General features: G+C 36.6%; 1 protein-coding gene across 1 annotated transcript in view; it reads right to left on the reverse strand.

The window, feature by feature from the left end:
• Window positions 1–421: 421 nt before the first annotated feature.
• TPRG1 (tumor protein p63 regulated 1) overlaps window positions 422–26,200 on the reverse strand; it is a 137,212-nt gene continuing 111,433 nt past the window's right edge. The window contains exons 4-5 of the mRNA XM_049775997.1: window positions 19,986–20,139; window positions 422–616 (exon numbers count right to left, since the gene is read on the reverse strand). Of these exons, the coding sequence (XP_049631954.1) occupies window positions 422–616; window positions 19,986–20,139 (349 nt within the window). The remainder of the gene's footprint in view (window positions 617–19,985; window positions 20,140–26,200) is intronic.

The following is a 26,200-nucleotide window of genomic DNA, read 5'->3' on the forward strand; positions in this document are numbered from 1 at the left end:
CCCCAAGCCAGGAATAATTTCTGAGCCAAGAGTAACCCCTAAATGTCACAGATGTGGCCCAAAAATTAAAAAGAAAAAGAAAAGAAAACCTGGAAAATGCCTGAATTTGTAGGAAAAATGCACAAGAACCCAGAGAAAATACTCTGACATTATGATCAGAGAAATAAATATTCATTCAATTAATACAATGTGATGGGGTTTTCAATACTTTATTTTTGTTCTCATGATGTTTGATTTCTCATATATGAAGTCTGAAGTATAAATCTTTCATTCTAGCTAAGGTGTAGGCACCTGGATACACTAAATATTTGAAAACATTCATTATAATTTAAATTAATCACTTTAGTCTAAAAATTAGTGAATAAGAACAAGACCTACAATTATGACTTAAGCTAAGATGACATTCATATACATTAGACTCTCAAAAGCCAATACTTCCACGGGCAAGGGAATAACCAAGTTTGTTACGGTTTGCAATGAATGACATCAGTCCAGTATAGGTCTCAATCAAAATAGGTTCAGTTAACACGATCAGTTCCTTTTCTCTGCCAAATCCAGGGGAGTTCTTGTGAGCATTCTGTATTGCTGGAACAAGCTTAGAAGTGAACCCAGACAACTGAGAACAGAAAAAAGAGGACACAGTTAGTAGGTACAGAATAGTTCCAAATGAATTGGCTGTGTGCAAGACAAACACTCTACTGCTGTGCTATTGCTCTGGCCCTTGGACTCAGTCTTCTTAAATTTAGTAAGTTATTTCTCATAATTTTTGACATCATTTCAGTTATTTTTATTCAAACAGTTAATAAATTATACATATATTATTCCATCCAACACTGTTTATTTTTTATTTTTCATAATTGTGCAATGCTAAGTCAATTTTAACAAGTATTTGTTTAGTCTATTTTGAACAGAACACCTGGTGGTGATTTAAAAAACAAGTTAGAGGCTTTAATCTTAGAGAAGTGAAACATTTAACAGTCTAAGGAATGAACTTTCATTATTACACAAAGTTTACAAAAATACACACAAAAGGGTACAAAATATTAATAAAACATAAAACAGGAAAATCATCTATCATTGGAGGGTCAGAAATGGTTTTAAACTGAAACTCAGTGGACTGGAGAGGGCTAAAAGCTTACAGGGGTTAGGAGTTTGGCTTGCACATAATGTACCCTGGTTGATCACTACCATCAAATATGATCGTTTTAGCACTGTCAGGAGTGATTCCTGAGCACAGAGTCAGGAATCTCTAAACATAGAGAGCTTACCCAATTAGCCCTCACCACTGGGTATGGCCCACTCCCCACCTCATAGAGAGACTTTGATGAAAATTTAAAGACAAAAACATATAAACTTGAAAGACAATTCTTAGATTCAATAGGATTTCAACATATAAAAAGGACTTGTGGGGGCGATAATTGAAAGCTGTTTGCTTTTTTTGTTTTGTTTTATTTTATATTTTCCAACCCACCTTTTTCACCACTTTTGGGATATCTTTTCTAATTAGAGTGCCATGATTATTTTCTCTTTGGAAAAGAATCTTTGTTATGTAGAGATAGCTTAAGTAAATTCAGGTTTAGACTAATTATCAGAGGAATGTATTTCCTTGGTATGACTCAGATATGGCTGCATGATCATTGTGTTTTCAAAAAGAATAGAACACAAGCCTGGAGGTTATGGCATTTTGCCACACACAGTGTGAATTTGACTGAAGGAGGCCAACATAAGTGAAAGAAACAAGAGGGGAGAAACACACTTCTAACAAAGGCATCTAATAATTACTATAATCAGCCTACTGAGCATTTTTTGTTTTGGTTTAATTGGGGGGGAGGGCACACGCAGTGATGCTCAGGGGTTACTCCAGGCTCTGCACTCAGAAATTGCTCTTGGCCCAGAAGACCATATGGGACGCTGGGGGATCAAATCTTAGTCCATCCTAGGTCAGCCGCTTGCAAGGCAAACACCCTACCGCTGCACCACTCTCTGACCCCCTACTGTGCATTTTGAATTATGGGGGTGGGGGCAAAAAAAAAGAGTGAGAAAATAAAATCCTACATTTGGTCAAGCCAAAATAAATGTGGTTACTATACTTAATATCGAAAGAGAAAGGTAACTTTGAGATTCAAAGAAAGATAAATAATAAAAGAAATCAAGAAACTCACCTGTATTTTATAACCAATAAGCTTTTTATACAAATTGCCTCATATTAGTAAAACATGCCAGGTGAAAAAAATTATAATTTTACCACAGGAACCAAGACTGGTTATGGATATTTTGATGGCATAGTGTGTAATAATTGTACATTAATAGCATAAACGAACATTATTATACTCTTTTATCTAAACTGCAATTTTAAACATCTAAATTAAAAGAAAAAACTGAATCATAAAAGATAAATGATTTGTATTTTCTTTTCTCTTTCAATCATATCTAAAAGAATATTAGGAATAAGGGTCTACTATTGTGAGACCTAACTTTTTTTTTCCAAAACAATAATCTAAATTAAAATAAGACTAAACTCATTTGATTCATGAGTTTATTCCAAGATCAATTCAAATTATTAAACATTCCATGTAAAAAGATCACTATTATTCCTATTTCTCCATTAGAAAATCATTTGTTTTAAGAAAAAACATACTGTATTTGCTGGCGTATAAGACGACTGGGCGTATAAGACGACCCCCTAATTTTGCAGTTAAAACATAGGTTTAGGCCTATTTTCGCTGTATCAGACAGAACGTTCCTGTGCTGCATGTGCTGCATGTGTACCTGTGCTCATGTACCACAGTGAGCCAATCACAACAAGCAAAGGTTCAAAGGTTATACTGTCATAGACTTCCTCTCTGACTCTGGCCGATCTGAGCAGGCTTTTGATAGTGTAGATTTGGGTCCAGAACATTGTCTAATTTGCATGCATTAAAAGCCTGCTTGGATTGGCTGAGTTAGAGAGGCGGTCCAAGCAGCCTGGCAGTGATTGGTGCAGGATCGAGTTGGAAAATTCGTTTTGTGGCAATATTCAGACAATTTTCGTTTAGCAGCATATTGAAACATTTTTCGAGATATACTCGGCGTATAAGATGCCCCGATTTTCGGTTGACATTTTTTGTTTCAAAAGTCGTCTTATACGCCAGAAAATACGGTAAGTGTGATAATCTAATAAAGATCACCATCCCTTGAGGTAGCGCTAGAGGGAAGGACCGCGGTTTGATCCCCAGGTGTCCCATATGGTCCCCCCAAGCCAGGGTCGATTTCTGAGCCCTTAGCCAGGAGTAACCCCTGAGCATCAAACGGCCCAAAAAACAAAACAAAAACAAAAACAAAAATATCACCGTCTTTTCACACTCCTCCTAGTTTTTCTCTTTTTTGTTTGCCCTTTTTTTCTTTTCTTTTCCCATATCTTTTCTTTTATTTCCAATAGAACCACATTACTGGAATCACCTTGATCAACCTCATAACTGGAAGGGGAAAATGGGGAAAAAAAGACCAAACAGTCATATGTTCATTTGGTAGAAATAAAATGATCAGAAATAAAAATGATCAGACTTGATACCAAATCCAAAGTCAACGACAACAGACAACAGAATTGATACCCAGGGGGCCGGGAAGGTGGCGCTAGAGGTAAGGTGTCTGCCTTACAAGCGCTAGCCAAGGAACGGACCGCAGTTCGATCCCCCGGCGTCCCATATGGTCCCCCCAAGCCAGGGGCGATTTCTGAGCACATAGCCAGGAGTAACCCCTGAGCGTCAAACGGGTGTGACCCAAAACCAAAAAAAAAAAAAAAAAAGAATTGATACCCAATCTACAACAAGCTGTTCAAGTGGGGAACAGTTGCTCTAGCATTACGGGGGTAAAAGAGGGAGATATGGGATGCATGCTGGGAACAGGGGTGGAAGGAGGACAACACTGGTGGTGGACATTCATTGTCATTACGTGCCTTAAATATTACTGTGAAAGATTTGTAATTCACTTTGACCACAATAAAAATTTAAAGAAAAAAAATCACCATCATGGCCAGAGAGATAGCATAGAGGTAAGACATTTGCCTTGCAGGCAGAAGGATGGTGGTTCAAATCCAGCAACCCATATGGTTCCCTATGCCTGCCAGGAACAATTTCTGAGCATAGAACCAGAAGGAAACCCTGAGCGCTGCTGGTGTGACCCCCCCCCCCAAAATAAAATAAAATAAAATAAATCACCTTCTTTTGCCATCATTAAATCATCATAAAGTTTTTCTTGAATTTCTATCATATGCAAAATGATTGCTATCATATTTATCTTGAATCTCCATTCTCATTCTAGATTTCTTTCCAGTAAGATAAAAATTTAATTAAACAAATGAAAATAAAAATCTAACATTTAACTGCCATTCATTCCCCACAAAAAGGACCATATAAGTAAAGCATCTTCAATGTACTGACAAAATTAACTCAATAAAAATTTTTTGTTTGTTTTTTTTTTGGGACATATCCCGTGGTGCTCTGGGTCTGCTGTGTACAAGGCAAATGCCCTCCACTCTAATATCTCTCCAGCCCGATAATTCTATTTTTATTTACAAATACAGTTTGTTCTTTTGAAAAGAGACTCTGAGGTTGTCTATGGAATACTCTCCCCTTTAGTGAAATCCACTAGAATTTAACTGATTGGATAAGGTAAGAAGGAAATTGTGTCCATTCCTCTGCTTTAAAAGATAAAGGCAGAAAGGGATGAATAAGTTAATAATATAGGCATTTCATCAGTGTGTTTTAAAATCATGAAATTACAAGGTTGTGAGTCTATTGTGTAGAAAGTCCAAGCACTTATCTAATATTTTATTAGATAGAGCAATAGTCTTATGAAGAAACTTTACCACACTACAAGGACATGGCCAGTGACTTGGAATTCACTGTATTCTTCTTGTCCTCTCTGTGACAGATACTGAGAACATGTCAAAATGGAGGAACCTTAATAACAGTCAATATCAACCATATCAGCATATTGTATGAATTTGAGTGAATTAGTAAACTTATTATTTGATCCATAATATCCAAAGTTATAATCTTATTATTTGTTACAGTGTACTCAATTTCTTAGTGCTATTCCCTTAAACTCTGACTTTGAAAACTAAGCTACTTATTATGAACACTTCAGAAAGCATTTTAAAATAAAAGCTATTTCTCTTTTCTTGTCTGTCTGTTGCTATGATGACCAGCAGTTGGGTTGTGCTCACTGAGTTTATAGGCTCTCAGTTTACTGTGGTGCTCATCTGAGGTCACATATAGTTTTATAATTGCAGATGTTCTTGCCAGTAGTAGCTTTCTTTAGTTGTGGTGTTTTTATTTCAGTGCTCAAAGGGAATTTCTCACATATTCTTATAGAGGTTACATGACTGGCCATGGTGCTTACACACAGTAATACTTCTATGTTCACCAGGAATGTGACATTTTATTGGCAGTGCTTCCACATGCTTGTTTTATGAGGTTTCATACTTTGTTGAGGCACCAAGAACCCCAAATAAAAATGTTTTTTGATGAAATTAATGCTCTGCAATACAGGTTAAAATAGGGCCAGAAATTTAACGGGTGACTTTCTGTTTGAAAGTCAGTGTATCTGCCTAGCAGCTATTCATGGGTCCAAGAAAACTCTTTTTAAAATGGTGATACAAAAGCACTTTTTGTAGCACCTGAGCCAAGATCTAATGTATGCCATGTATGTGTTCATTATACTGGCTCTTAATTATATTAAAATAAGTATTTTATAATATATCTTTAATTCTATTCAAAACTATAACCTCTTTTGCAGTTGTAGGCAATGACAGCAGTACTTGGGGTTGGGGGCATTTCTTATTTGTCCATAGTCAGTGGGCCTCAAGGCTACTCCTGGCAATAATCAGGGCTGGGAACAAACCTAGACCTCAAACATACAAGGCACAGCACTTGACTTACACTTTTTATTTAAATAAAAAAACTGAGGCCAGAGAGATAACATGAAGGTAAGGCATTTTTTCTTGCATGCAGGTCAGTGGTTCGAATCCCAGCATCCCATATGGTCCCCTGAGCCTGCCAGGAGCTATTTCTGAGCATAGAGCCAGGAGTAACCCCTGAGCGCTGCCAGGTGTGACCCAAAAACCAAAAAAAAAAAGGGGGGGGGGAGGTTGATCATAAAAGTACGGTGTTGAATTAGCTATCTTTATTAAAGACTTCTGTAACTTTCTTTGTTGATCACAGCTTCTGCAACTCTTGAACTATTGGATCCATTGTCTGACTATTATATGAATTTTGCCTTTGTAGACTCATGCCAGGCTATACTCTGGGCTGCTGGTTCTTTGGGATGCTAGTTTGCTGCTGTTGTTGTTGTTGGTTTATGTGTTACATGCAAGGCTACCTGCTATGCTTTGGCCTCAGCTTCTTTAATAAACACTTCCAAAATTAGCCTTTCGCTGAAATTCCTTTTCAACAGTAAGACATATAAGCATCATGGATCATATTATAATGAGTATGAGAAATGATTGAATTCTGAGGTTTTTCTTGTTTTGTTTTTGTTTCTGTTTTCTGTTGATTTGTTGGGGGACACACCCTGCTTTGCTAAGAGGTTCAGGCTCTGGGGTTAGGAATCACTCCTAATGGGGTTGAGGGCCATATGGGTTGCTGGAGATCAAACCCAGATCCCCACAGTCCCATTGCTTTGACCACAAATAATGGCTATTTTGGGGAAATAAGTTCCACAGAACTTGTTGGTATGATTGAATATAGGAAGTGAGAAATGAAAAAGGAATTTTACACCTTGATTTTAGATGCAGAATGGAGTAAATCCTGATATTATTATTGAATGGGAAATGTCTGGATATGATACGGCTTGAAAATTTAGAGGTACAAGTATCAAGATTTACATTTTAGATGTGTTGTTTGAAATTCTAATCTCTTAGATATACAGTAGCCAATTCTATACATAATCCTGGAACATGAAGAAATACCCAGATGGCAAGTCTAAGTTCATAGCTAAAAGTTCTGTAATGAGGCCAGACTGATAGTAGAGCAGATAATGAACTGGCCTTGGAGATGACCAACCTGATTTTGATTCCTCATATGTGTCCTCATATGAGTATCTTATATGGTCCCCCAAGTCCACCCGAAGAGACCCCTGATCCGACTAAACTCTGAGCATTGCCAAGTGTGACCCCAAACAAACAAAATTCTAAATTAGCAATTATTGAATTATAAATTAAGTACAATATTTTTAAATTAAGTGAGTAGTTTAAATAATATAGGCTGTTGCAAAGGGGCTAGAAATTAGTAAATTCAAAAAAATTTTGGACAAGAGATTAAGCATTGAGAGCATGCATGCTGAGGTGCAAGTATTTTAGAAATTTATAGAACACCAAAGAGTAACAACTGAGTAAGTTTATAGACTCAAAGCTCCTGGCTTAAGCCTTAATGATCCTAAGTCCTCTTTGACATATTAATTCTCTTCTGAACAATAATTGCAATATTTAATAACAGATTTATGCTCCCATTTTCAAGAGGAACAAAGAAAAATAAGATAATAATTTTCAACCATGTTGCTTAGAAGTCTAGATTTCATCATGTTTGGGTGATCATAAAATTTATCATCTAGGGCCCGGAGAGATAGCACAGCGACGTTTGCCTTGCAAGCAGCCAATCCAGGACCAAAGGTGGTTGGTTCGAATCCCGGTGTCCCATATGGTCCCCCGTGCCTGCCAGGAGCTATTTCTGAGCAGACAGCCAGGAGTAACCCCTGAGCACCACCGGGTGTGACCCAAAAACCAAAAAAAAAAAAAAAATTTTATCATCTAAATAAGAATACTTTTGGCTGGGGCTGGTGAAGTGGCGCTAGAGGTAAGGTGTCTGCCTTGCAAGCACTAGCCAAGGAAGGACCGTGGTTCGATCCCCGGGTGTCCCTTATGGTCCCCCCAAGCCAGGGGCAATTTCTGAGCGCTTAGCCAGGAGTAACCCCTGAGCGTCAAACGGGTGTGGCTGGAAAAAAATACTTTTGGTCCCTAAATGTACTATTATGAATAATATTGAGACAAAAGATACCTGAATATTTGAGGAAAGAATGTGAAAGAAAATATAAAAGCTGAGCAGGTAACCCATTTCATTCTCTGTAATCACTTCAGCTAGAACTATCATATTAATCAGTTTTATATGAGTCCAAATATATTTTATTTTTCAGAAAGCTTTTACTTAAAACAACAAGAAGTGCAAAATGTTTTTGCTAAAGTACTCACTAGTTGAGGGATAGTGGGAAAGTTACTCAGTGTCAGAAGATTTTTATTCACTCATTTATATAAATAAGAATAAGATTACAACTAAAATCTGGATAGCCATGAAGATTCAACAAAGTTTAGCGAGTGAAGAAATATATAAAATAAACTTATACATAGAAGTTCTATATGTGTGTGCATATACACTAATGTGCTTCAAGAAAAATATGGGAAATGAAATAAAATGAGGCTAGAGAGGCCGGTGAGGTGGCGCTAGAGGTAAGGTGTCTGCCTTGCAAGTGCTAGCCAAGGAATGACCGTGGTTCGATCCCCTGGCGTCACATATGGTCCCCCCAAGCCAGGGGCAATTTCTGAGCAGGTAGCCAGGAGTAACCCCTGAGCATCAAATGGGTGTGGCCCGAAAAAAAAAACGAGGCTAGAATTTGAGCCATATATTTTCAAGGACAGAAAAAATCTATTACCAATAGTCAGCAAATATTGCAAGTAAATCACTGATAGTAGCACCAAAATATTATTTTCTAAGGTCAAATTGGAATCCATTTCAACATTTCCATTGCCAATACCCTGCACATTGTCAGGATGCCGTTTCAATCAATAAGTCTGTCAAATTGGATGCAGGGGTCCTCAAACTTTTTAAACAGGGGGCCAGTTCACTGTCCTTCAGACTGTTGGAGGGCCAAATTATAGTAAAAACAAAAATTATGTACAAATTTCTATGCACACTGCATATATCTTATTTAGAAGTGAAGAAACAAAAAGGGAATAAAGACAATATGTGGCTCGTGGGCCGTAGTTTGAGGACTATTGCGTGTATTGCATCTCCTGACTTCATCACAAGCTTCATTTCATGAGAATCATCTGTGACCTCAGAATCTGTGCTGCAAAGAAAAAGTTGACACAATTTCCTCCTCAATCAACATGGCATTTCATTAAATCAGAAAAGCTTTATTTCCAGTGACTTCTGTGCTTCTTCTGAAAGAAGGAAGGGACAGATAGAATGACAAGCAGTGGCTAGGAGAGGCAGACAAAAGGCCAAGTCCCTTAGCTGGCTCTTGAACATTTCAAAACACCTGAATTCACTCTGTGACAGGAAGGCAGTGTCATCTGATATGAATGCCAACAGCCACATACTTATCTCTAAAAGCTTTTATACACCCATCTCTGGCTCCTTCTTTTATTCCAGCCTCAAAAAGGAGGGTCAAGTTTTAGCAACTCCTATTACAGAGGTCTGTGCGTTGGTTAGAATAAGTCAGAGCAGTCAGTTTGTGTGCTGCTGGAAGGTTGAGAGTGTAGGGAGTGGGCATAGTGGGAGGGATGTTGAATGTTTTTGACTTTACAGCAATTATTTAACAGCTGAGTGACTGACTGGGCCTCTGGTGTTCTTCAGGTGCTGTCTGCCAGCAGTTCATTGCCTAAAGTCTCAATTTTCCTTATTACAACCATTACTTGTTTCCTGTTTACACTGGGTAAAGAGACCAGGTTTCATGCCTGCAGGCCCACATTCCTCAGCTGAGTAGGTTTACCAAAACCTCCAGGGCATAAGTTTTAAGCCCCCCACCCCATAGGAAGCAAAGCATTCTGGGATAAAGCAAAGTCCATCCAATGCCTAATTGGAAACCACTTGGATGCCACATAGCTGGGATGACTATAAAGAACATCCTGGGAACATTTACCTGAATTATATTTACTACCACACTATGAGTATTTCTGGAAGTATAGAAAAAAAAAGGAGTGGAGACAAGTTTCTTTCTCACAGAAATAGCTCTATATGTTCTAAATTCTCATATGGATCTTCATCCTATCCCAGGCCCCAACTCTTTCCTATCAATGCTCATGAGCTTTCTCTCTCTGTCTCTCTCTGTCTCTCTGTCTCTCTCTGTCTCTCTCTCTCTGACTAGTTTTCTCTGTCTCTCTGTCTCTGTATCTGTCTTTCTCTCTTCTCTTTCACACACACTTTAACCTCTAGCTAAATGAAAGCTAAAGGAACTACTCTTTATTCAAGACATTTTATTTTCCATCACAAATTACACTTTCGAATTAGTCTTTTACTTAAAATGCATTTTATCTCTTTCTATGATAAACTATTCACTCCTTCATTTCCACTTCAGATTTTATTATCCCTATTAACTTTTGAACCTACCTTTTTCCTTTCCTAAAATCTTGTGACTTTATGAACATATTTTTACTTACTTTTATCTATTTATTTTTGGCATTTTAAGTTATAAAAACAATATTCAGCCTGTATTATTCAATTCCACATAGGTAATAAATGAATAAAGTTATATTGAGTTTATAAAACATTAGTTCATTTTCATTATTCCTTTAAGGGTAAAGATGCCAAAAGAGTCAAAGCAAAGAATCAAAGCAAAAGCTGGTTTGTGCATCACTTTGATTTAGATTATAGAGTAACCATAAGTGGTTTGCTATTACTTTTCTGCTCTTGACTCAGTTACTTGTTCCTCACATACACCCAAGATCCCACAAAGTAATTAGAGGAGATAAGGATAATAGTGGTAAACATAAAATGACTAATGCAACTGAGAATAATTGAGTCTAGCCATAATGTATTGTGCATATATATAACTATGAATACACTCAAAATTTCACCAGGATTTTGCCCATTTCCTTGTTTGACTAAGGTAACAGAACTATACTTAAAATTTTTCAGTTGGAGCTGAAGAGATAGAATAGCAAGTATGGCACTTGCCTTGGACTTGGTCAAACTGGGTTTGATTCCCAGCAACCCCTCAGGACTCCTGAGCACCATCAGAAAGGTAATCTCTAAGCGCAAGCAGAAGAAAGTCCTGAGCACCAATGGTATGACCAAAAAACAAACAAACAAAAAAATGTTTACACTTTACTTAACGTACTGTGTGACTTAATCGCAAAATGGAGATAGATATTCTGAACTCAGAGATTTTATATTGATTTTATAGAATTGAGCCAACTCATTAAATAATTATAAAATGTAACTATATAACATTACATATTAATTTATATATTGTTATCACAAAATTAATAATTTTATAAGTAATGCAAAGTATGTGCTTGCGATTCTTGTAAAAGGTTGGCGGAAGTTAGAAATAACAATAAAAAATAGGGCTAAAGTAATAGTATTGTATTGATAGTAGCATAGTACTATAGCATGCATTGAATTTGACTGAACCTGGTTCGAGGAGCTCCTATCCTGTATGGTCCTCTGAGTTCACCAGAAGTGATACCTGAGTGTAGAGCCAAGAGTAAGTCCTGAACATCATTGGTAGTGTCACCGAAATAAAGAAATAGCAAAAATATCTGAAAATAAGCTATATGATCATAATATTCACTAGCTATAGGAGTGAGTTAGAGTTAATAAAAAGAAAAAGTCATGTATTTTGGCATTATAGTGTATATCAAAGTTTATTAATTTTTAGACCACTGTGAAAACATAGGTAAGTATAAATTTAAATTTGAATGCAATTCCATTAAAGCATCTTAGGTATTTAACTGGCCTACCAGTCGGAAGATTCAGCATTTATCCAATGTTTTCTTGAGATTTACATCTAAATTTCTGTCAGGCAATCAACTCAATACCACTTTTTATAGACGTTTCAAACTCAGTATGTCTTAACCTAAACATCAAAATCTATTTTTAAGTTTGTTTTGTTAAAATTAATGGAATCACTATCACCTCAGTCAGCAGCGATATTATCTTTGGCTTTTCCTTCATCTATAAGATCGTGTCAGTTGCCTGCTTACATTAACTCTGAGTATTTTGTAATATTTTTATATTTTCTCCATTTGTTATTGTCAATATAGACCCCTAGAGCTGTGATTTTAGTTATTAAATTGTATAAAATTTTAGCTAAACTAAAATATTCTCTAAGAGCATTCTGTATGCTCCCACTCTTCATTTTAGCCAAAATTTTATATTTACCAAGATGTAGATATTTTAAACTCTGCTTTTATTTTTTGTAGATGGTGATATGTTGGACATATTCTAACAAAAAGTGATCAAGAGTTCCAGGAACTCTTCCTTGTATTTCTGAGAAAACCATGCTGATAGTTCATTGGAAGGGACCAAGTATACCACTCAAAGTCAGGTCACTCCAGGATACTTGGGAGCCTTCAGAGCTGCACCAGTGATGTTCAGTGAATAATAAGCAATGCAAAAACCTTAACTCTATACTCTCTAATTTCAATCTTTTTGGCTGCCTCCTAATTAAACAATGTCTTCCTCAAAAGCAAGAATCTTGTCTCATTATGTGTGTATACTTAACAATGATCAAATTCAGAAAGCTGGGAGGTATTAGGAAATATTTGCTGAATAAAGAGATTATGAAAACTCTCAGAATAAATTTATATTTAAAAATGAGAAGCTATTTTATTCTTTTTTTAAAATAATTTTTATTGTGACAAAAGTGAATTACAAATATTTCACAGTAACAGTAATATTTTTTAAAGGAGGTAACTACTTTCTTTTCTTTTCTTTCTTTCTTTATTTATTTTAATTTTTATTGTGACCAAAGTGCATTATAAATCTTTCACTGCATCATTTATGATACAAAGTGACAATGAATGAGGGGCATTCCCACCACCAGTGCTGTCCTCCCTCTGCCACTGTTCCCAGTATGCATCCCATATCTCCCTCCTCTACCCCCCAAAATGTTAGTGCAACTGGTCTCCACTTTACAACTTGTTGTAAATTGAGCATCTATTCCACCATCACTGGAGATAAAAAGAATAAGAAAAAGGGGAGAAAAAAATTTGGTGACAACTACTAAGAAAAGAAAGAAGAGAGAGAAAAAAAAAAGAAAAGAAAAATGGAGGAAAAAAGAAAAAAATGGACCTGCCAAATAAAAATAAAAATAAAAATAAATCTCTAAATAATAACCACAAGAGTGAAAAAGAAAAAGTGGAAGAAAAAAGAGAAGGAAAATAAAGTCAAAAACTAACAAATCAAAACAAAACAAGAAAAAGTATGGGTGCTGGAGTGATAGGGTTTGGCGTTCCCCCCATTTTTTTTTTTTTTTTTTTTTTTTGCATAGGCACAGTAAGCATTGGGGAAGAAAGGGAATTCTGTGGCCTAAGAGATTCAGGGTTTCTCCATTCTTGAAGCATACCATCATGGGATCAACCCCTGACTCCATATATACTCATTACCCTATCCCAAAGGCTTTTTTGTGATGCCAGGAAAGTTTCCTCTTGGTTGTGTGTGAGAAAATCAAGCCACTGTAGCTATCGATCTTGGTATTTGCGCAGGGTCTAGGATAGAGTCTAGGTTCTAGGTTCCTATCCTATTGTTGTTGTGTTCAGTCTTCTGTAACACTTGCTCCATGTTTTCATTCAGTCCCTAAGCCAAGCCTAGTATATTATGGATCCAAAGGTTCTGCTCAGTCTGTTGTCCAAGTTGGACCTCTGCAATAAGACATCTTGTTGTTGTTGTTGTTGTTGTTGTTTATGTATCCTGGGCTACAGCCTAGGGTAGGGTTTTCCTTATTAGTCCCAAGGTAGGTTCTATTCAGTCACGGTTTTCAAAGTCAGTTTTCTGTTGTTGGTGCTCTTATTTTTCACAGTTCAAAGGATGATATCTCTTCTGATTTCCATTTAGTGTTAGGTGATGTGATAGGACAGCCTGGCCTTAGGTCAAGTTTTCCTTTCCTCGTTGTCATATCAAAACTGGCACAAGTTGGTGCCAGAGTAGTGTTAAAATCTCCCAATGGAGCTTAGTTCCTGGTGGTGTTGCCCGGAGTTGTATCATTTCTACATCGAGGATCTGGGGTTCGGATTGGACTAACACTGTCCAATCTCCTGGGGACTGGTTGTATCTACATGACACATGTTCAGGATGGGAGGCACCTTTCTGCTATAAAAAGTGAGTTTTTTTTCCCTAGAAGATAAGATCTTGTTTCTGTGTCTATGGTTTCCCCTTTTTTTACTGTGCCCATACGAAAACGTATGGTGTAATACTGTGTTGCTGGTGCTATTCTGGGTAAGAATGACAGGCTGCACACACAGTCTTTGTCGTCTGGTTTTATTCTGAGCTTTTATCCCAGTCAAGTCTTTTTGTACCAAGCAGCACCAAAAATGGTAAGGATAGAGAAAAAATGTATATATTAAAATAGAACAAATAAATAAAACTGAGTTAAATAGAAAAGGTATTCGAATAAAACAAGTGGTGGAGGAGGTTACTTGTATATTTAGGAATACACATCTTAAGATGTATTGTTATACAGGTATGAACTTCCATAGGCAATATAAGACTCCCAATTAAGTCTTTTGATATATTCTTGTGGGGAGTAAAAGCCAAGGTACTTTTAGATTCACAGTCCTTGGAATTGAGTTTGAGAGATGCTTTGCTGCATTTTGAGACCATATAGTGTCTTTGAGCTGGTAGTTTTGCTGAGGCCAATTCCTGTATTGTGCACAAGTCCACAATTTGGTGGGGGTAAGAGGGGCCATCAGGCATGAGTCAGCAGTTGTGCTGGTTGTAGTTCTTTGCCTAAACATGAGAAAGGGGACCCAGAGAGTGTCTTTCACTGAGGAGCTGGAAGGTGGTCTGTTGGGGCAGGAAGTCAATCTTGGTGCCTACCGAGTTAGGAACTGAGGGTAAAGAGGGTTAAATTAGGGGAAGATAATGGATCAGGATTGGAAGATGAGGCAATAGAAGAGACACAGGGGTAGGGGAGAGGCAATACATGACAGGGGCTATATACAATATATATATATATATGTGTGTGTGTGTGTGTGTGTGTGTGTGTGTGTGTATATATTATATGAATTGTTTGTGATTTTGGATTGGAGTCAGTACGAAAAGTCACATCCATAAAGACTGACTTTAAAGATTGATTTGAGTGTTATTATCCAAATTTTAAGGTATATAGTGACAATAAATCAGTGCCATTCCCACCACCATTGTTGTCCTCCGCTGTTGAATTAAATAAATAACGATGGGGCTGGATGGCGATGGATGGAGGCCTTTGTGCTTAGGCCCCAGCCACGTGGCTTCATCCCCCATCCAGCTGGCGGGTTCCAGGCCCAGGTGATTGGCGTAATCAAGACTCACTCACAGGCAGGCTTCAGGAAGCATTAACTTTATTCATACCCTATTCACCACATGTGTGTGGCCTATCTCATAACCTTTTAAGCACTAGTTATTCTTGGCCCTGCATCTAAACTCCTTTCAGCCATCTTCCTCAGAGCGCCCAGCAGCGCAGAAAAGGCCAAGAGCCAAAGGGGCCGAATCCCCTTGGTTCCGCCTTATCTAACATTTCCCAGACCCCTCCCAGGAATGGGAGGGGCTCGCAGGTAAAGTTACACCTATTATCCGGTTCCCAAGACCCCTCCCAGAAAAGGGTGGGTCTAGGGTCTTAAATAGGTACACCCACACTCCGCCATCCCTATTCCCAGCATGCATCCCATATCTCCCTCACTGCCCCCAAGTCTGCTAATGTTAACTGCTCCCCTCTATGTATAGCTTGTTGTAGATTGGGTATGAATTCTGTTGTCATTGACTTTGGGTTTGGTGTTTGAGTCTGATCATTTTTTAAAATTTATATAATAATTTTTATGGTAATTGATTTAAAATTAAAATTAAAAGTTCTAGGGGCCAAAGCGGTAGCATAGCTGGTAGGACATTTACCTTGCATGTGGTCGACCTGGGTTTGATCCCTGACATTGCATATGGTCCCCTGAGTCTGCCAGGAGTGATTTCTCAGTGCAGAGCTAGCAGCTACCCTTGAGTACCACTGAATATAGCCCAAACCGTCCCATAAAGTGTTTTTATATACATTTACGGCTCTAATAAGATGCCTCTCCTTCACAAAAAGGAATCTAAAAAATGGTTTCAAGTATTGAATATATTAATGCATTTCCCTATCGTCTTTGCACCACTCCATCTCTATTCACAAATAAAATTGAAAAGTTAGTTTGTATTATTCTTCTAAAACCTTGTTATGCCAAGATATTTTTTATAAAAAAAAAAAAGCACACTATATCCCTAGAATTTATCCTTCTTATTTATTTCTTTACAACAATATAAATGGGTATTAAAGTATCTGGAAAAATGTTTTAGAAACAAATAATATTGTGACATCAAAGCAACAACAAAAGAGAAACTCAAAGAAGTGGATCAGAATACTCAATCTCACATTCCAGATGGAGTTCACTTGTTTTCCTAGAGTGCTGAGTCTTGGGGTAACCTTTGAATAAGAAATGGCTTGGCAAATGAAGTGCCAGATTGTTGCCAGAAAGAATTGAAAAAAAATTTTTTTGGAGAAATAGTTAAACTAAAAAAAGCTGTAAAGAAAATACAGTTAACAAATACACAAAGTACTTTGATTGATAGAAATCCAACCAACCAATTATTCATCATGTTCACTCCCACACATGAGCAGGCATATATGCATGAGCATGCACAAGCATACACGCTAATATTTTTGCTTTCATTCAAAAGGTTCTATATGAGCATCAAGTCCCTTTTAACTGATGATCCCTTCTAATAGAATAATTCAGGCAACATTTAATTCTCTGGTTTACAAAATATATTCAACAATGTTTGGGCAATAAACGTTTTATCTCCTTTTAATTTTGTTATCTTTCTTCTTAATTTATTGGTTTTATTTATGTATAGTAGAATTAAACAAAAATAACCATGAGATAGTTATTTGGTAGTATTTTAGATAATAATACATGATATGCAACCGTTTACCATCAACTTCCTATAGCTAAAGATACTCAGTAAATGGATATTTAAAACCCAAATATGGAAACTTCAAAAGTTTTGGTTTAGGAACTTATGGTATACTAACCAAAGCTTTTAGTATTTATTTTAACTTAGATAAAATGCAATTTCTATTGCTTTTCATTGGATACTATTTTAATAGTTAAAGCAAGACTTCCTTTAAAGACAGAAATAATTTTAAGAAAAATAATTTTGGGGAGGAGGTTTCTTAGCAATGCTAAGATACCTGGAACTAATCCCATTAGGATTGAAGCATATACTTTTGCAGTTGAAGCTATTTGTAGGGACTTTGGGAGAAAAATAAGTTATTTGAATTGGTTGACAGATATTTCCTTAAAGAATAAAATACTTCATACAACTTAGAGGAAATAAAAATAAGAGGAATTAGGAAGCTATCGAACAAGATAGGGGAGGAGAGGTGATTGTGAAAAACTATATTTGCAATTTGTGACATTATATGATATAAAATTTCACTATCTGCCTGAAGGTCTCAGTATATATAAAAATGTGTAGGGGCTGGCGAGGTGGTAAGGTGTCTGACTTGCAAGAGCTAGCCAAGGAAGGACAGAGGTTCGATTCCCCGGGGTCCCATATGGTCCTCCAAGCCAGGGGCAACTTCTGAGCATTTAGCCAGGAGTAGCCCCTGAGCATCAAATGGGTGTGGCCTGAAAAACCAAAAAAAAAAAAAAAAATGTGTATTACACTAGCACTCTGGGGGTGGGCAAAGAAGGGAGATAGGAACACATGTTGGGAAAAGGGGTGGAGGGAGGACAACCCTGGTGGTGGAAATGACCCTGATTCATTGTCACTCTGTACCTTAAATATTACTGTGAAAGATATGTTATTCACTTTTAGTCACAATAAAAATTATTTAAAAATGTGTGTATATTGTTTATTTTCTTTTGCTGACTTTTAGTGATAAAAATCATATTAGGGACTGATACAGATGCTTCGTTGAGGTATTGTGAAATAGGAGCATCACATTGAGGGTTGCAATGTAAAACATGCAATGAACTAATTTTTTTTTTTTTTTTTTTTTGGGCCACACCCGTTTGATACTCAGGGGTTACTCCTGGCTATGCGCTCAGAAGTCGCTCCTGGCTTGGGGGACCATATGGGACACCGGAGGATCGAACCGCGGTCCGTCCTAGGCTAGCGCTGGCAAGGCAGACACCTTACCTTTAGCGCCACCGCCCGGCCCCGCAATGAACTAATTTAATATCTCTAGTTAAAGGCAAACCTTGAGACTATAAATATTTCTGAACTGTTTCTATAAATCCTGAAAGAATATTTAACAATCCCTAAGAAGGGGATGAAAACCAACTTATCACTGGAACTAAAATCCACATCTAGCTTCTAATCACTTACACTTTGCCTTAAATTTTTTTATTTAAAAATATTTTCTGAGGACCACAAAAAGCTGTGTTCAGGGGAGACATGACATATTGGGAAATAAACATAGGGTTTCACACATACAAAGCATGGACTTTATCTCGTATCTCAAGAACTTTTTAGGATAGATGATTTATCAGTTTCAAATATGTGCTTGTTTATAAATGTGTAACTGTACATATGAATAAATGTATTCAAAATAAATGTGAGAAATAGATCTATCACAAAGAATTTTAGATAAAGATTGTAACATGTTGAAATTTTAGCAAAACCATAATTGTAATAATATGAAACACATAAAGGCATACATAAAATAGACAAACCAAAATTTCTAGGTCTATAAGCACATTTGTATGTGTACATACGCTCTTGTCAAAAACCTAAAGTTTAATCTTTTATTGCATTTACTGGTACAACTGTTTTATTTTGTGTTTACTTCAAGTAACCCAGCACTACTTAAATAATATATATACATATATATATGTATATATATATATAGGCATTTATTCATAGTATACTGATAGCAAGCTTGTCTTGCATGTGATTGACCCAGGTTCTTTAATAACTGGCACTCCATAAGATACCAGACTTTGCCAGGACTGATCCCTGAGCATAGAGCCAGAAATAAGCCTGCTAGGTATGGTCCAAAAAACCCAAAATAAATAAAATCTACATTAGGAAATGAGATACAAAGACATTAGAAGACTTGCTAACTTACAATCATGGAGAATTTATTACAACATTGTCTTATCTAACTTTAGAATTTTTAGTGAGGTTGAGTTGAATGATGGTACTTATTATATACATCTTAAAGATTAATATAGCCCAGAAATGAAAGCTACTTAAAAAAAATCATATATAAGGGGGCAAAACGGTAAGGTGTCTGTCTGCCTTGCCAGCGGTAGCCTAGGACTGACCACTGTTAGATCCCCCCACGTTCCATATGGTACCCAAGCCAGGAGCGATTCCTGAGCGCATAGCCAGGAGTAACCCCTGAGTGTCACTGGGTGTGGCCACAAAGAAAAATCTCCCAAAAAACCCAAACAAACCATATATATGACAACAAAATTATTTTATATTCCTTCTTTGAGTAAAAATTAATTAAAATTGAATTACACAAAAATTATAACAATACTACAAAAAACAATCAAAAAAGACAAATAGTCACATTTTTCACACTTTTTTTTTGTTTGGTTTTTGGTCTAATTCACACCCTGTAGGACTCAGGGTTACTCCTGGCTCTGTGCTCAGAAATCGCTCCTGGCAAGCATGGGGGACCATATGGGATGCCTGGATTCGAACCACCATTGGTCCTGGGGTGGCTGCTTGGAAGCAAACGCCCTACCACTATGCTATCTCTCCAGCCCATTTTTCACACTCTTACACAATAATATCTTATTAAGAATTTAGCAGGAAGAACAGAGCTTGGTATAATTTAAATGAACTAACTCTTTTCATAAATAAAGCTACTCAATTTCTTTTAAAGAAGATTACCCTATAGATAAAGGAGATCAAGGAAATTTTCACATACTGAAACTTCATGAGATTTCCTACCTTTCTTTGATTTTTTTTAAACAGTATATTCATTAGAAATATATAACTTTATTCATAGGTGATCTCATAAATAGCAACGCTTAGTTTGCCTCCTACCTTGCAAATTTCATGGAACTTTTCACTGGTATGTTTCATAGGATGCTCAGTGAATGTACCATAAGGCACCTCAGTGGACCACGGGTTCCAACGGGACAGTAGAGATTGTTGCTCTGGTTTCCCCCAATAGATCCGGAGGCCCTCTCCTTGTCTCCTGCAGGAAAGAAATTTACTTAAAATTCACCATTTTCATTATATGAAAACAATAGTAAAAGAGTGGGAAAGGGATATAGAATTTCAGTTAACATTTTTATTGATGCTGATTCAAGCGACTTACCTATAAACAGTCTGAATCATTTCAGAGAACTTAGAAGGTAAGGAAAAAAAGAAAGTGTGAATATAGCACAGTCAATATAAGAAGAAAAGGGTGAAACTTGTTTCAAACATAACAAAGTCAAGGTTTTGCTGATGACTACATGGAGAAATGTCTGTGGGAATATGATTCTGACACCCAGGACAGAGGCCAGGACAAGAAATTTAGATGGATCCCATGTTAACATTCTGTCTGTCAAAGTTAAAAAATATTTGGGAGAAGATCTGGTGGTAGAGCAGAAACTGAAATCCAGGAAGCAAGAATAATTTCAAGAACAAGCGATGACAATAACAACATTTCCCATAAAGCACTAAATGCTAGCAAAGACTGAGCTCGAAGGTGCATTGGATGACACAAATAGGAAGGTTTGTAGATATTAGAGGGACAGTAAAATATTATAAATGACCTGTGACTACAGCAGCTTCTACCTATATAACTCATAGTTCTCTATTTCCTTGTATATATTCCATCTGGTGTAAATGCAGCAAAAGCATGTCAAAGCTAGTATGGAAATTATACCTATTATTTTCTATTACATTTATAATCTGCCCATATTATATGTAAGACAGTCTCTATCAGGTTTTAGCCTGATCTGGCCATCTGGTATACACAAGCAAAGTGCAAAAGAAAGTCATTTTAGAATTGGTAGGAGAAAAGTTGTGGCAAGACATACAACTTTATTGAATAACAAAAAAGATCATTTTGGTGGCTTCATTTTTTTTTAATGTGCCTCTCAGTATACATGATTTATGGTTTTAGACATTTCTGAAAATAATCAGATACCTGGAGGTTAAGCTAAGCTCAGGTGTTTTGCATTCAACAAGCTTTAAAACCAAGTTGTCTGTAATTCTACACAGCCACCCCAGGGAACATCACAGAGGTCTCATTTCTTCTGGAAATTAAATCCAAGGATCTTGAATTAAAAAAAAAAAACAAAAAACAGAGCTTAATCGTTTGTTACCTTCACAAAGCTGTCATTTCCTGTATTAAGGAAGGATTCCTTTGGGAATGCCATTGTGGTTTCTAAATGTTTATCCATGTAGAGATGTGTATAAACAAAATCTCACATGCAAGCATTTAACACCCTTCTTTCCAATTGGTTGATCCCTGAGGATCTTCTAACAGAAGGAAAGTAAGAAAAGAGCCTGGCACAGTCTGCTACCCAGATCTCAGATTTTTGATGATTATATCTGTAAGCTGATATTCAGCCTGGTTTTTTTGCAAAAAAAAAAAAAAACAAAACAAAACAAAACAAAAAAAAACCTTAATCCTTTACTTATAAAGAAAAAAGAAAATATTGCATATACCTCTAAAGTTTCCATTATAAGTCCATACCTTCTCAGTTGCTATACTGGCATTTATCATTAGCCTGTACTTTACTTTATTCCTTTTTTTTTTGGGGGGGGGAGGGATGTCTAGCCTATTCTAAACCTATAGCTCAATGAATAAGCCTAAGATCAATGAATATTCTATGCATGTTCATTAATGAAAATTCTGGCTTCAATCCATTAAAATAACTTGCACAATGGAAGTATTTACTGCTTCATATGTCAATTTATGCTCTATGTTCATCTTTGCTTTTATTCAAAAGGAATGAAAACCTGCCAAGATTTCTTCTTTTGTAAGTATACTTAATATTCTTGCACTTCAGGGAAACCCCTAATGAAGCGTAAATATGAAATTTAAGAGGGACCCTATTTCTTAATAACAAATCAATTTGAGCATGTCAAAGACCTTTCTCAGAGATGTAGTTTATCCAAGTTTATCCAGTTTTCTTTTTTGAACTCCTTAGGTGATAGCTGGCATGATAAACTGAAAATTATATAGTATTTTTGATGGAAATGCTAAGTAGTAAGCGATTTACTTTTCAGCAAATTCTTATTATCAGAGTGCTATGAAAATGCATCTGCTCTGCCAAGGTCATTAGGGCAGTTGTGGTGAACATTGATTCCTTTACAACCCAGAATACTTTATTACATAAATACCATAAATAAAATGTAAATTACATTATTATGTATGTGAGGTATCAGAGTAGAGAAAAAAATTGCAGTGAGAAAGGTATCAGTTTCCTCTCTATTAGGTCTGAAGACTAGTGAATATAGGGAAGCTCACTTCTTTTTCTGAATCTCAGTTTCCCTATGTGTACTTTTATGGTGATAATCTTCCCCAATGGTGCCCAGAAGTACATCTGGTATACTTTACCAGATGGTTCTACAGGGAGTATGCGGTGCCAAGGATTGAATTTAGAGTTCTCATGCATGCAAGGTATGTACTCCACCCTTTAGAACTATCTCTATGGTCCCTCCCACATGTTCTTTTGAGAATTACCACATGGTGACATTACATGACCTCAGTAACTCTCTGTGAATTGTATAATAGCTATGGTCAGGATACTAACACTGACCGATCTTAGACCATATAACAATCATAAGAAGTCTATGAGTTGTGAGTTCTTTAATTTAAAGGCACAAAATCAGTCCTCCTAAGAATAAATTCTCCGCTACTAAGTCTATATCAACTATTATTCCTTCAGTTCTAAAGAATCATTAGGAACTACTTGGTCTTTAATACTGTAGCAAATGTAAAACATGTACTACAAATAAGTTTATTACAAATAGTACAAATAAGTTTCCATGGATTATGATTATATTTGTAAAACATAGAAAATTGAACTTGGAAAAAAAAAGAAAATTGAGCTTGGAAATTATAGCCCAGTGTCTTCTTTTGGAATATAATAAAACTGAGAGTCAGAAAGGAGTTTAACTATTGTTAAAATATCTCTTGGGGCTGGAGAGATAGCATGGAGGTAAGGCATTTGTTTCATTGGTTAGAATCCCGGCATACCATATGGTCCCCCATGCCTGCCAGGAGCGATTTCTGAGCGTGGAGACAGAAATAACCCCTGAGCACTGCCGGGTGTGAACCAAAAACAAACAAACAAACAAACAAACAAATCTCTACAAACGGGCCAAAGAGATAGCGAGATAGTACAGCGGTAGGAACATTTGCTTTGCCCACAGCTGATCCAGGACAGAGGGTGGTTGGAATCCCTGAGCCTGCCAGGGGCTATTTCTGAGCTCAGAGCCAGGAGTAATCCCTGAGCACTGCAGGGTGTGACCAAAACAAAACAAAACAAAACAAAAAACAAAAACAAAACCCCAAAACCCTCTATGAACAGAGATGAGTGGGTAAATCTCTGATCACTTAAGACCATCTGCAGGAAGTACTTTCATTTTTCTAAATGGTTGTCATAAGGTACACTCCAAATTTACATCTTGTCATTATAAATTACTATTTTATTTGTACTAGCTATAAGTTAGAAGAACTGACCTAGGAGCCTACCATTATTTGTTTGAAAATTAATAACCAGAAGATCTAGCAAAAGGTCAGAAAGAAAATTCTGTCTAATCAGTTTGGGGTTGTGTGGAGATTTAGGGGCAAGGGAACTCTCAAATAGTGTCATGGTTCTGGGGCAGCCATTTTCAAAATGTATTAGCAATTATGAAATTGCACAGGGGTGGAGGGAGGACAGCACTGGTGGTGGGAATGTCCCTCATTCATTGTCACTATGTACCATAAATGATGCAGTGAAAGATTTGTAATGCACTTTGGTCACAATAAAAATTAAAAAAAAAAAAGAAATACTGAAAGTATGAAAAGAAGAGGGAGAAATCATAGATATTAGTTATTTCATCAGAGTAAGAAAACTAGGTGTTTTCAATCAAAAGCAAATCAAAAGGTGTTTTTAATCAAAGCAAGTCACATTGCCAGGTATAGAATGCTAATATCAAATGAACAAGCAAGTCTTGCTAATTTTATTTCCTAAATTAGACTGAATGTAAACCTAGGAAAATAAACTTGGCAATTCTGGAAAATGTCAAAGGCTCAGAAAGGTACAAAGATAGAGAAAGGATCCATACATTTTCATCAGAACTTGGTGGAAATTGAGGATTTGTAATAGCCAGTTTTGGATTCTAGATTGAGTTGGAAGGCCTCCTAAAGGCATATTTCCAGTTCTTCATTTTATGGCTACATAAACTGAGAAGTAGAATTTCAAAGATCAGAGTTCCTCCTTTAGTCATAATAATTATATGTTCTTCTAGGTGACTCAGATTAAGAATTCTATTCAAGTACAGTTGCTGGCACAGAGGAAGGATTAAGCAATCCAATAGAAGTTTTCCTTTTTACACCAAAAACAAAATAAAGAAAAGCAAAAACCATTTTGAAAAGATGAGTTCTGTACAGAAGAAACTATCAGACAAAAACTGAAGAAATTTATCATGACAATTGCATATGGTTTAAGTCACAAAAAGTACAACAAATGGAATGGAAGCAAACTTTCCACAATCCCACTTCCAAAATAAGACTTTCAAGGCAAGAAATTATTTATCAGTAATCTACTTGGAATAATTTTTATCTGAACTCAAAAAAATATGCCAGCCAGTCACCAGTCTGGGTTCCTATACTCAAATCACACATACTTCTTTCTTCTGTTTAATGCCAGCATACTTTAACATAGTCAATTCCTTTTCTCTTGGTTCTCTCAGCTCCTTCGCCCCCAACCTTCACAGATGCTATGTTGAGGCGTTAAGTTACTTGTTAGAAGAACTGAAAAGAGGATGCCAAGCTCCCAGAAAGAGAAATGGGAGCTTCCATTATTACAGTCTTCACACACACACACATACACACACACACACACACACACACACACACACACACACACACACACCCTTTCTACTCATCTCAAATCTCAAAGCTCCATCACAGAATTAAAAACATAGCTCGAGGCACCAAACTGAGATTTATGAGGAAGCACAGACATTAACTCTTACTCTAAATGCAGGGCGTGTGCTTGTAAGTATGGGTGAGCAAACAGAAGAAGGTGTGTGGGGGAAGAGGGAGGGCTAGCAGGGAGAGAGAATAGTTCAGAACAGCATAATATATATTTTTGTAGGGTCTCTTTTTTTCCCTTAATTTGCAGCCTGTATTGTTGAAAGGCAGGCCTTCTAGACCCATGAAATGTTAGTCCCTTGCTTATTTAATCTGGACAAAAGGGGGGACAGAGTTGGCACCCTGGAGGGTATTCAATGCTCCTTTGCTCATTGAATGACCTCAGACAAAATATTTTCCATGACAAGAACCCAAAAGACGCTGGCACGGAGTCAGACAATAAGATTTGCAGAATGTGTTTACATTCTCTCTGTGTCCCCAGGCTGTTCCAAACCCATTGGCAGGTGCTGCCTTTATCTGCTCTCTTTGCTCACCTGGCTCTCTCCCAGAAGTTTCCAGGGCCTTGGGCTCAGAGATTAACCATTTACTGGCATAGTAACCAAAAAACTGTGGGTTCCATTTTTGGGGAAAAATGTAATTAATAAAAGTGAGCAGGTCCTCAGAATCTATAGAAATAAAGTTCAAGGGTACGAATATATGTAATATGTTAAGCAGCTTAAATGTCTGCTTGAAGACAGGATTCAAAGGTCTGGTCTTCCACCAACTTAATGCCTATCTTGAACTCTTTTCTTTCTTTTTTTCTTTTTATTTATTTATTTTTGTTGTTGTTTTTCTTCGTTTTTAACGGTCTACCAATAAATTAGGCAGTTGATATAGATCACATGTAATAACCTTTTTGGTCCCAATAAATTAATATTTGTGCAGAAAGGCCAAGTGATTTACCTTATGCTGACTAGACAAAAACAAACAAACAAACAAACAAACAAATAAGGGAATCATTTCATGAATTTGAGAAATTCTCAGAGGACAGCTAAGATTCAGTCTTCTCTCAGAAGAAAGCATGATCCTAAAATGTAGAATAAACTCATATAAGATTAGATCAAAATTAGAACTTTGAGAAAATGAAGATGAGTAATTACTAAAGGGATTACATTAAAAGTATATGCTATCT

Source organism: Suncus etruscus, chromosome 6 (genome assembly GCF_024139225.1).
Source record: "Suncus etruscus isolate mSunEtr1 chromosome 6, mSunEtr1.pri.cur, whole genome shotgun sequence".
Classification (NCBI taxonomy): domain Eukaryota; kingdom Metazoa; phylum Chordata; class Mammalia; order Eulipotyphla; family Soricidae; genus Suncus; species Suncus etruscus.